Here is a 12,690-nt window from a genome sequence, read left to right as displayed (position 1 = left end):
TAAATTTCCTGAAATCTTGCAGCACAGTTTAGAAAGCCCTCAAACAGTGCAAACTATTGGATTTTCTGAGACTTCTATATCAGATGTAATTGTATTTTATTTGTTGTTATTGTTGTAGCTATATGTTATTTTGCATTCCACAGAGGTTAGAACTAAGGATCTGCACAAAGTCAAATTCTCACTTTGCAAATATTTTCATAAAAAGTATAAAAACTTATGCATGAATCTTGCTAAGTGTATTCTATAAAGATGTATACATAAACTCTAGTGTGTGGATCTGAAAAGGGGGTGTGGTCATGGGAGAGGCATGGGTGGGGCATAGACTTTCCAAGTATTTGCAAACACTATTATAGAATACGACTGATCTGTCCCTAATTTAGGCGCAGGGATTTACACCAGGTTTCAGTTGGTATAAATCCCTGTGTCTAAAAGTTAGACGCATCTCCTAAACAGCGCCCAACCTGGAGCACCATTTATAGAAGCACTTATTTAGAAACTAGTCCAAAATGTTTTTAATCTTTGAATGTGCCCATACTAACTGCTAAACCAGCATATAAACTGTTACTGCACTTGTGCAATAGCACATACCATGCGCTAATTCATGCGTTAACAGCCTAATGCACTTTAGTGAAAGGGCTCGCAGAGATTTCAGTTTAACATTCTGACACATGCTTTAATCCAGTTATTTAGATTTCGCTCACACCTTTTTCAGTAGCAGCTCAAGGTGAGTTACAGTTTGGTATTTCCCTGTCCCCGAGGGCTTGCAATCTAATTTTGCAACTGAAACAATGAAGAGGTAAGTGACTTGTACAAGATCACAAGCAGCTTTCTCAGTTGTCAGCCAGGTGCTCTAACCACTAGGGGGTCCTTTTACAAAGGCGCACTGAAAATGGCTTGCGGTAGGGTAGACGTGGGTTTTGGGTGAGCGCCAAGCCATTTTCTAGCATGCCTTTTTTGCCGAAAATGGACGTGCGGCAAAATGAAAATCAACTTGCATCCATTTTGGGTCTGAGACCTTACCACTAGCCACTGACCTAGCGGTAAAGACTCAAGCGGTAATTGGGCGGTAATGACCTATGCGCACGAAATGCCACTTGGTGCGCGTCCGTTACATGCACCCAAAAATAAAAAATATTTTTCAGACACGTGTATCGGATGCATGCCAAAAATGAAATTACTGCAAGAGCCACATGGTAGTCGAGTGGTAACTCCATTTTGGCATGCGTTGGGTGCACGTAGACGCTTTTGCAGCTTAGTAAAAGGGCCCCTAGGTTACTCTTCCACACCATGTATCTTGCATCTCCTTCAAATCAGTTACAAATATCCCTGTGTTGCTCTGGCACTGCAAAATTTCAAAAGGATACCCATTAGGTACTGTGAAAATTGCCGCTCACAGCTTTTTGAAAACTGTCATCTTGAAAACTGTAATATTTAAAAGTCTGATGACTGAAAGGCTTCCAAGCACTTGTTTTGTCTAACTATCTGACAAAAACAACAATGAAATAAATATATTTAACATCTTTATACAATTTACCTGTGAAACATATCCATGTATGTTGCCATTCATAGTCCAGGCAGGGCTATACAATCCTCCTCCAAAAATCCGTATAGTGCACACTGAGATTTTGGATTGATAAGTGTTGATGCTAATTCCAAAAGCTGCTGCTTCCATACTGGAATACTGGGTAGAATTTCCCAAGTATCCTGCGCAACTAACCAAACCTCCTTGGTACACATTAGCCTGAATAAATACAAACATGATGGTTCTGTGTTATTTAGGAACAACATCAAATTTATCAGCACTTCAATCCATTGCTTAACCTTGTGTTAAAATATGTTCCAAAGTTCAAAAGTTTAAAAAGTAGCATAAAGCAGCATTTTGACATTTCGTATTGTATTATAGCATTTATATGTAGCCTTTAACCAAGCTAAAAGCAGATTACATAAAACCGACTTCTCATCAGAAGGACTATACATCATACATTTAAAAAATATTACTATCAAAACAACTACAATAAATCATAAAATTCACAATGTACATAAAAGCCTATAGGATAATCATTGATTCTGAAACAAATAGGTTTTAAGGGCTTTTTGAAACAGAAAATATAAAGTAATTTGCTGGATTTTGATACAGGAAAGAACATTCCCAAACTGATTTTAACTTTATATTCTTCGTCAAGGGAAAATCCAGACTCAATCTATATAAACTTGCTTGCCAAAACACTCAAAACGCTATTTTTTTAAACCTGTTTTGCAGACGTTTATCTATGCGGTTCGTCTGCAGCGAGTCCAAATCACAAGAGGGTGTGTTAGGGCCAGGATTAGAGCGTTCCTAACACTTGGATGTTTTGCTGCCTTAATGGAGCAAAGCCAAAACGTCCAGGGCTACAATGTAAACATTTTGGTCTAGACCTGTTTTTATCACAACTAACTCAGAAAAGGTACCCTAAATTACCACTGCAGGGATTAAAGCATGAATCTCCCTTATTCCCCCAGTGGTCACTGATCCCCTACCACTACCACCCTCACCCTCACGCTGCCCTACCCCTAAAGATGTGAAAGAAACAGTACATACCAGCCTCTATGACAGCTTCAGATGTTATAGCTAGTCCTACTGGAGCAGCAAACAGCTCCCTGGAGTAGCCTAGTGGCTGGTGCAGTGCACTGTAGAGAAAGGGGCCCAGGTCCATATCCCAGTCTAACTCTTACACTTGTGGTGGAAAGTGTAAACCCTCCAAAACTCACCACAAACCTACCATACCCACATATAGATGACACCTGCAGCCATAAGGGCTATTGTAGTGGTGTACAGTTGGGTATAGTAGGTTTTTGGTGAGTTTTGGAGGGCTCACCATATAATATAAGAGGGTAACGGTAAGATGTGTACCTGGAACCTTTTATCTGAAGTCCACTGCAGTGCCCCACTAGGCCTGCACGACTTGCCAATACGTTTTATTTTCATTATGTATATTTTTATATAGACATATTTATATTTTAGACTCTTGATGCAGGCCTAATGGAAAAAACATGGCCCATGTTGAGTCTTGAATATTAAGAATAAAAATCTTGTGATTATACACAGTGTCATCAGTTTGTGGGTTTGACACCTTCATTGTGTTGTTGGTAGATAAAATATGTATGTATATCACAACTCTGCTTCCACTCCACCCAATCTAGGCCTGTAGGTGCTGATCACAGAAAAGTTGATTCACTCTTATTTTTATTTATTTATTGGTACTTGTATCCCACGTTATCCAAATTTCATTATTCAGTTCTATATGAAGAAAAAGGTTGTACGCGATTTCTAACTCAGTGTGTAACAAAACTAGGCTTCCAAATGATGAAAAGGGGGTTATTAGCAATAGGTCAGACTGTAATAGGGTTTATATATATATATATATATATATATATATATATATATATATATATATATATATATATATATATTTATTGGTGTATTTAATATTTATGATGTCTTTGTGACCTTTTAGGGCAGGAGGGTGGTTTTTTAAATAAATAAATGTATGATATTAGGCTCACTGTAACAAATGTTGGTAGTAGGCTTTGTCCACAAAAAGTAATTAGTAAAATGAAATTACATGAAAGTATATCTAAGTGGTTAAAGCGCTTAATCCCCTAGAATATGAAACTCCTCAGATGTAAGGTTTAAGCTCCATTTCCAGTCTCTACCACATTCAAAGGCTGTTTTGCCATTCTATGTTTATGGGGGAAATATAGGGGTGTTTTTACTAAGCCGCGGTAAGAAGTGGCCTGTGGTAGTTTAGGCGCGGGTTTTGGATGCATGCAGAATTATTTTTCAGCGCACCTACAAAAAATGCCTTTTTAAATTTTTTTCCGAAAATGGGCGTCTGGCAAAATCAAAATTACCGCGCATCCATTTTGGATCTGAGACCTTACCGCCAGCCATAGACCTAGTGGTAAAGAATTTGGGCGGTAATGACCTACGTGCGTCAGATGCCACTTGGCGCGCGTCCACTACGCACATCCGAAATATTTTTCAGACGCGCCTAGTGGACACGCACCAAAAATTAAATTAAGGCAAGAGGCATGCGGTAGTCGGGCGGTAAGTCCATTTTGGCATGCGTTGGGCGCGCATAGAGTTTTGCGCGGCTTAGTAAAAGGAGCCCATAGTAAATATGGATTTTTACAGTGAGAAAAGTTGTTGAAATATTATTTCTGATCTTTTTTTCATATGTAAACAAGATTTTTGAAGGTTTGACCATCCATCTGCTCTTAACATAGGGTTGCCAACTGGATCCACATTCACCTGACAACTTGTAGGTCTGATTTCCTCATTGCATTGCCTAAGAAAAGCAAGATTACAAGTCCCTGCCTGCAATGGGGTAAACCCAGGACTGGATCAATCCAGTCAGGCGAATCAGGATCTAGTTGGCAACCTTAGCTTAACACATTAGCAATGCTTTAAACTGTAAATCACAATGTTAAAAAAAACATCATACCTTAGCTTTGTGCAGATTATTGAGGAATAGAAATTTGGTGTCAACATTAAAAGGAGCTTCCTTTAAACAAGCGCCAAGTCCTAATACAGGTGAATTTACTAAAGCATCTGGATTTGATGAAGGCTTGTTGTTTTTGACATAGAGCAAGGCCAAGATCAACACTGCTATTGCTGCGGTAATTAAAGAGGCCAAGAAACTAAGCAGGAAATATCTGCACCAGCGCCAACATTGACGTCCCTAAAGAGATACAACATACAAATGTGAAAAACATGCAGCAAAGACATTGACTATCACCAATAAAGTAATTCGCCTGATTTTCAGACCGCGGAAAATAGCCAAGCAGTCTTCCGCGGTCTGGGCTAAACCTGAATATTCAATGCTAGGCTGTTTCCGGTGACCAGCATTGAATATCAGGTTTAACTATGGCTGATCTGACTTTAACCGACCAAGCTGATATTCAGAACTTTAAAGTCAGACCGGCCAAAGTTATTCCACCTATTGCAGCGGCCAAATATAGCTGCCGAATTTGTCCAGTCTGCCTTTATAAATAGGCAAATAACCAGTTATAGTGTGCGATATAATCGGCTATCTTTAAGCAGCTAACCGGCGATGTTCAGTACTGGATAGCCAGCTATCCGGCACTGAATATCGTCGGATAGCCACCTAAGTGCAGTTTTAGCAGCCATTTTCTTTTACATTTTGGGAAGATAGTTTTTTTTTTTATGCCTTTTGGGACAGGTATCCATAATAATTTATGCATTTATGTATCCTTTCATCAATAAGATTATTGTCACTTTAACCACAATTTTTTTCACTGTCATGGCATCAATGTTTATACCCCTCCCCCATTTACAAAGATACACTAGCAACTGGTGGTATGCTAATGTCAACACAGCCCATGCAGCCTTGTAAACAGGGGGGGATAGTCTTTTCCACCAGCCCTTTCTAGCAAAGACTGACAATGAGTCAGCACATATAGGGCCTCTTATACAAAAGCGATGGTACCCGTAACCGCTGGTTTGCCACATGCCAATCCTACACTACTGCTGGGCTACTGCAGGAGCCCAGCGGTAGTGACTGCCTCCACCATACACCATTAATGGCAATGAAAAAATACTCTTATTTTTTTTAGAGCTAGGGGCTTACCCAGCGGTAATCGGGCAGCCCCGTGTCCTGCCCAGTTACTACTGGGTTAGTGTGGTAGGTCCTTACCACTTCCTAAATAGGTGGCAGTAAAGACTCCCCGGTAAATGGCAATGCAGCAAGTGTTCACCTTAATGCTGCTCTGAAATGTTAGCAAAGAAGGATTCATTCCATTTACATACTGCACATATAATACACAGCAGGTCTTAATTCATAGTTTTTGCCTTGTTCTTCATTTAGTAGGCAAGGCACATCACATTTACTTATGAAATTTATATATATATATATATATATATATATATATATATATATATATATATATACACACATATATATTTGTTGTTGATTGATTTTACAGTTGCAGTGTGTTCTCTGGAGCTTTTGAATGGTTAAATCAATATTTGCCCAGTCTGAATCAATCAGTATTGCTACACTGCTTCTCCTAAAATGCCTCACCTTGTCTTATTGCTAAACTCGCTCGTTACCTCTTGTCTTGACTATTGCAACCTTCTCCTCGCTGGCCTCCCGCTTAGCCACCTATCCCCCCTTCAATCTGTCCAAAATTCCGCCGCACGTCTTATCTACCGCGTGAACCGATACTCTCATATAACCCCTCTCCTCAAGTCGCTTCACTGGCTCCCAATCCACTACCGTATACAGTTCAAGCTTCTCCTATTGACTTTCAAGTGCACTCCATCTGCTGCCCCCCATTACCACTCTACCCTCCTCTCCCTGTATGTTCCCACCCGTAACCTCCGCTCTCAGGACAAATCACTCCTATCTGTACCCTTCTCCACCACCTCTAACTCCAGACTCCGCCCCTTCTGCCTCGCAGCACCTTATGCCTGGAACAGATTTCCTGAGCCCATACGCCATGCGCCCTCCCTGCCCATTTTCAAGTCCTTACTCAAGGCCCATCTCTTCTCCCTTGCTTTTGGCGCCTAACCACCTTCCCCATTCCTGTTACCTACACTGACTACGTAGTCTGTTACCGTTAGATTGTAAGCTCTCTTGAGCAGGGACTGTCCCTCCCCGTGTTTAAACTTGTACAGCGCTGCGTAACCCTGGCAGCGCTATAGAAATGCTAAGTAGTAGTAAATGCTAAGTAGTAGTAGTAGTAAACAATTTGGTCTCATTTTACATTTAATTGCTAAATAAGTGTAATGGTGTTTTTCTTCATGCATCAGTGTACATTGACAGTGCTTCCCTTTGGAGTGAGATTACCTTCACAGATGATGCACACATACTAAAACATTTGGGGGCCCTTTTACCAAGCGGCAGTGAAAGATGGCACACAGTGGTGTCATTGCATGGGATTCCTGCTCACCGAGGCCACCTTTTACTGTGGTGTGTAAAAAGATATTTTTGAAATGGTGATGGTAAATGGCCATACGCTAATTGAAAAACTGTCGTGTGGCCATCTACTGCCTGAGCCCTTACCATCTCTTATTTAGTAGGCAGTGAGGGGTCCTGTGGTAATCGGGCAGCACATGCCACTGCCCAGTTACTGCCAGGCACACCTACTGCCTGCTCACCTGTGCTAGAAAGAAATTTTTTTTTCTAGTGTGGGAAAGGGCACACCCAGAAGTAGTGCTTATTTGCTGCATACTACCCCAGCAGGAGCCCTACCACCAGTTCATAAAAGGGCCCCTTACAGAGCAACTGGGTATTCTCAAATAAGAGTCAGGCACCTATTCTATAAAGGAGCATATGCAGCTACTTTCTTTTGTAGAGTTACTAGTTTAACATGTCAGATGCACACATGTATTTTACGTCTGAACACTTACACCAGCCATAGAGTTGGTGTAAATGATTATGCCTAGATTGCAAATGCATGCATCAGGGGTCCTCAAACCCAGTCCTCAAGGTCCAGAACCCAGCCTGGTTTTCAGGATTTCCATAATGAATATGTTTGAGATCTATTTGCATTCATTGCTTCCATTGCATGCAAACAGATCTCATACATATTCATCGTGGAAATCCTGAAAACCAGGCTGGGTTGTGGATGTGGACCTCAAGGACTGGATTTGAGGACCCCTGGCTTGCAATATAATTTTCTATACCTGTAAGCAATGTGCATCTTTCTTTAAATTAGTCACCTTATTTTCTAACTCCTCTTACTCTTTTACCTATCTATAGATTAACCATCTCCCTGACATCATGTGCAACTTTCTTTAAATTAGTTGCCTTACTCTCTAGCTCTTTTTTTTTGTTGTTACATTTGTACCCCACGCTTTCCCACTCATGGCAGGCTCAATGCGGCTTACATGGGGCAATGGAGGGTTAAGTGACTTGCCCAGAGTCACAAGGAGCTGCCTATGCTGGGAATTGAACTCAGTTCCTCAGGACCAAAGTCCACCACCCTAACCACTAGGCCACTCCTCCACTCCACTCCACTCTTCTTACTCTCTTACCTATCTATATGTTCTACCTTTGCTTATACCCTTTACTGTCAATCTAAATGTTCTATTACATATTGTGTTGACAATGTAAGTAGTATACTATGCCCATACTTTGTATTGTTATTTGAATATTTTTACTGCTGCAATTGCCTATTGTTCATGTTTGAATTATTCTTTCTGTAGACCGCCTTGAGTGAATTCCTTCAAAAAGGTGGTAAATAAAACCTAATAAATAAATAAATATATGTTTACAGAATAGCACTCACATAGACATGTATATGCTAGTATTCTGCCCTAGTATCTGGCGAGTAAATGTTATCATCTATTTTATAGAATTGGCACCTTGACCACCAATCAGTTCTTAAAAGCACGTCAACTGAAATGGTTTGATTAAACTTTCCCTCCTATGCTTCGTTTCCATCTTATGCATATCTTTAGCCCATTCAGAAAAGAGCATTTACAGAAGATGAGTTTATACAAGGGAAAAAGAACAGCCAGCATTTTTGACATTTTCAGAAGCATGTACAAACAGCAGGTGCTCTATCATGCTTTTGTGGCTGCTAATTTTCAGATGGAAACAGCATTCATTGTTTCCCTTTGAAACTTGCACCAATGTGTATGGGCTAAAACTACACATTCGTATCACAAATGACATGGCTGATTCTAATCTGTCTTTTTAAGGTTACAGGAAACTACAGTTTGGCCAATCTAGAATTTGTGATCTGTTTATCATGCTTTGGAATCTGTTGCTGGAATCGGTGATTCATTTGGGTTTGTGTGATTATCTCCTGTGATATGCAAGTCACTTTTCATGAGGGTTGACTTGTGGAACCTGATTTGCATTTAATGGTTTGAGATTTCAAAATCATGTTTGGGAGGTGTCACCTTTACCCTACTTTCTAAAAGAAAAGATGATGTATGAGATTGCAGAGTATGTCTGTGCATATAATCTTTTGTTTGGTGTTTTATCTGCACCAAACTTTCAGGACAAGCCAGAGGAGATATGAAGGCACTGGAAAATGGTTAGGATTGGGTTTTTAAAAAAAAAATTATATTCATGCATATGTTCACATGTGCGTGTGTGAGTTCCATAAAGGAGGCTCCTTTAGTTCTGGGTGATTCTTATTCCAATAAAGCAGTTCATAGATTAGGATTTAAGGAGGTCATAGTAACATAGTAACATAGTAGATGACGGCAGAAAAAGACCTGCACGGTCCATCCAGTCTGCCCAACAAGATAACTCATATGTGCTAATTTTGTGTATACCCTACTTTGATTTGTACCTGTGTTCTTCAGGGCACAGGCCGTATAAGTCTGCCCAGCACTATCCCCGCCTCCCAACCACCAGCCCCGCCTCCCAACCACCGGCTCTCTCTACAACATGCTATACCAGTTTGGAAAGAAACCAAAACCCTCAACTAGTAAACATTACAAACATTTGAATACAAGATAATTGATCGAATCAAGATCCAGTGTGTTAAGGAGATGATTGCAGATCCTAATAAAATTTGCACTATACATGAATTGTTACATCCTGATTAAATGTGTTCTTATAAATGATACACTAACCACAGCAGATACAGGACTGTGGACTCAATAGAATCAAATTCCAGGCCCTGGTTTTGACCCACTGATCAGCTCATAATCACTCTCTTTTATGCAAAAAACATCTTTGTTTAAGGGTCTGATATTTTAAAATGCTGGATTTATCTTTGTACACACGGCCTTGTGGGGTTTTTTTTCTACTGAAATGTATTTGAAAATGTGCCCAACAATGTCATATTAAAACATGTAGGACAGTATCAAAAAGGATTTATCCACTTGAACTTAACAACAGCACTGCCCAATTACCACAGGGCACAAAAATAAATATGTGTTTTCTAACACCAGAAGTGGCGCGCAGCAAAGGCGAGCCCAGCGGTAGACACGGCTTGTCATGTGCCAAGTCCACGCTACCCCTTCCGCCCGTTAGTAAAAGGAACCCATAATGTTCTAGTTTTTGCCATAAATGCATTATCGCCTCTACTCTGCCATGGATGAAATCAAGATACCATTACATCAGTAAGAGATCTATCAGTTATAATATCTACTTATTTATATTCATATATTTATACATACTTGGGTTCATTTAGATATTTTGTTAGTCCAGATAATAATTTAGTGGAAAGAAAGGGATTCACCTCTTAAGTAACATTTCTTAAAAATGAACTAGATGTGTAAAACATTTTTCCCGTAGACACAAAATTGAAAAAATCTTTTGAAAATATTTGACTCATAATGAAGTAAATAAATTAGAAAATGAGGATAATTGACTATCCTGCTATTCTCAACAAACAATTTGTTCTTAATTGTTTAGTATGCCAAAAATTGTCACTTGTTTCTTTTCAGTCTGTGATCACTTTTCTAAATCAGCAATTAAGCATTTAACAGATTAGCATGAAAATATACAGCATTCAGGATTTTCCATATCACTGTTTCTACTCAGTCCTTGTTATATGGAACACAGATTTGCTACTGTACTCACCCAGGCAGTGGGCTCTTCAATCACATCATTGTTCGGTATTGATGATACTCGGCGTCTAAACATTTTAAAGAATTAATATTTGAATCTTAGCTTAAACAATATACAGTGTATCCTGAGACTGTCACTTCACTTATGATCATTGCCCTTTTATAGCTTTTTAATGAGGAAGTAATGACTGCATTTAATGAACTATAATTTGTTGTAAGACAATGAGCTCCAGTCATCTGCCCAGGCTACAATCCTAAAAATGTTTCCAGGTTTTAAATCATAACTTGAAATTCTAATGAAGTTATTCACATGAGATCATGTGAGAAGTTAAAGGCAAAAATAAATGTTGGTACAATTTCATGATTTTTATCAGTGAATAATTGTGGGTAACAGAAATAAAGGCATCAGAACACCTTTTTGTGATGGAGGAAGGACAATCAAACCAACCTCTACTCCTACCTTCCAAGACCCCTAGGGGCCCTTTTACAAAGGTGCACCAAAAATGGGTTGCGCTAGTGTAGGTGCATGTTTTTGGGCATGTGCAGGCAGTGCACTTGTAAAAAAGGCTTTTATTTTTGCCAAAAACGGATGTACGGCAAAATAAAAATTGGCGTGTGTATTTTAGGTCTGAGATCTTACCGCCAGCCATTGAGTTAGCGGTAAGGTCTCACGAATTAACCGTGCTGTAATCAGCTACGCACGTAGAATGACGATTACTGCCCGGTTTCTGCCGCGTGCCAGAAAATAAAAATTATTTTAGGGCACATGTAGCGGACGCACGTCAAAAATGAAATCACCACAAGGACTATGCTATAGCCAGGTGGTGACTCAAAATTGGCACATGTTGGGCGCTTGTAGGTGCCTATCAGGCTCATTTTCAAAAGTGATTGATGGCCATCTTCCGACATAAATCGGAAGATGGTCGGCGATCTCCTGAACCTGGCCAAATCGGTATAATCGAAAGCCAATTTTGGCCGGGTTCAACTGTTTTCCGTGGCGGAGCCAGCTAAATATCAAGGGGGCGTGTCGGTAGGGTAGTGAAGGCGGGACGGGGGTGGGATGGGGGCATGGTCACGAGATGGCTGGCTTCACCTGATAATAGAAAAAAAAAAGCCAGGCTTGACAAGCATTTCGCCGGCTTTACTTGGTCACTTTTTTTTCACGACCAAGCTTCAAAAAGGGGCCCCAACTGACTAGATGACCACCGGAGGGAATCGGGGATCACCTCCCCTTACTCCCCCAGTGGTCACCAACCCCCTCCCACCAAAAAAAAAATTTTGCCAGCCTCTATGCCAGCCTGAAATGTCATACCCAGCTCCCTGATAGCAGTATGCAAGTCCCTGGAGCAGTTTTTAGTGGGTGCAGTGCACTTCAGACAGGGGGACCCAGGCCCATCCCCCACTACCTGTTACACTTGTGGTGGTAAATGGGAGCCCTCCAAAACCCACCCAAAACCCACTGTACCCACATGTAGGTGCCCCCCTTCACCCCTTAGGGCTATGGTAATGGTGTAGAGTTGTGGGCAGTGGGTTTTGAGGGGCTAAACAACCAAGGGAAGGGAGCTATGCACCTGGGAGCTTTTTATTTTTTATTTTTAGAAGTGCCCCCCTAGGGTGCCCGGTTGGTGTCCTGGCATGTGAGGGGGGCCAGTGCACTACAAATGCTGGTTCCTCCCACGACCAAATGCCTTGGATTTCACCGGGTTTGAGATCGCCAGCATTATTTTCCATTATGGCCGAAAGCCGATGCCGGCCATCTCAAACCCGGCGATCGCTGACATTTGGCCGGGCCCAACCATATTAGCGAAGAAAAAGATGGCCGGCCATCTTTTTCGAAAATACAGTTGGCTCCGCCCACTTGCGGCGCCGGCTCTGGAGATGGCCGCCCATAGAGATGGCCGGTGCCGTTCGATTATGCCCCTCTATGCAACTTAGTAAAAGGGCTCCCTAGCTCCTAAGTACTGTAGGGACAAAAAGTTGGGCAACCCTATAGCCACTTTATCCCACCCTATTCCATTGCCTATGTGGAAGATAAATCTAGTGGTTAGAGTGGAAAGCTTTGAACCAGCAAAATCAACATTCAGATCCTATTTTTTCCAGCTAATATACTTGGTCGCTATAGGCAAGTTAGTTCACCCTCCACTGCCTCA

General features: G+C 40.9%; 1 protein-coding gene across 1 annotated transcript in view; it reads right to left on the bottom strand.

Moving 5' to 3' along the window:
* The window catches only part of LOC115461854, a 31,849-nt gene extending 20,842 nt beyond the window's left edge, over positions 1-11,007 (bottom strand). The window contains exons 1-3 of the mRNA XM_030191910.1: positions 10,554-11,007; positions 4,485-4,721; positions 1,535-1,741 (exon numbers count right to left, since the gene is read on the bottom strand). Of these exons, the coding sequence (XP_030047770.1) occupies positions 1,535-1,741; positions 4,485-4,721; positions 10,554-10,616 (507 nt within the window). The 5' untranslated portion in view covers positions 10,617-11,007. The remainder of the gene's footprint in view (positions 1-1,534; positions 1,742-4,484; positions 4,722-10,553) is intronic.
* Positions 11,008-12,690: the final 1,683 nt, after the last annotated feature.

Source organism: Microcaecilia unicolor, chromosome 2 (genome assembly GCF_901765095.1).
Source record: "Microcaecilia unicolor chromosome 2, aMicUni1.1, whole genome shotgun sequence".
In the NCBI taxonomy this organism is placed as follows: domain Eukaryota; kingdom Metazoa; phylum Chordata; class Amphibia; order Gymnophiona; family Siphonopidae; genus Microcaecilia; species Microcaecilia unicolor.
Note: the sequence above shows the minus strand (reverse complement) of the source record. Positions and strands in the feature narration are given on the sequence as shown.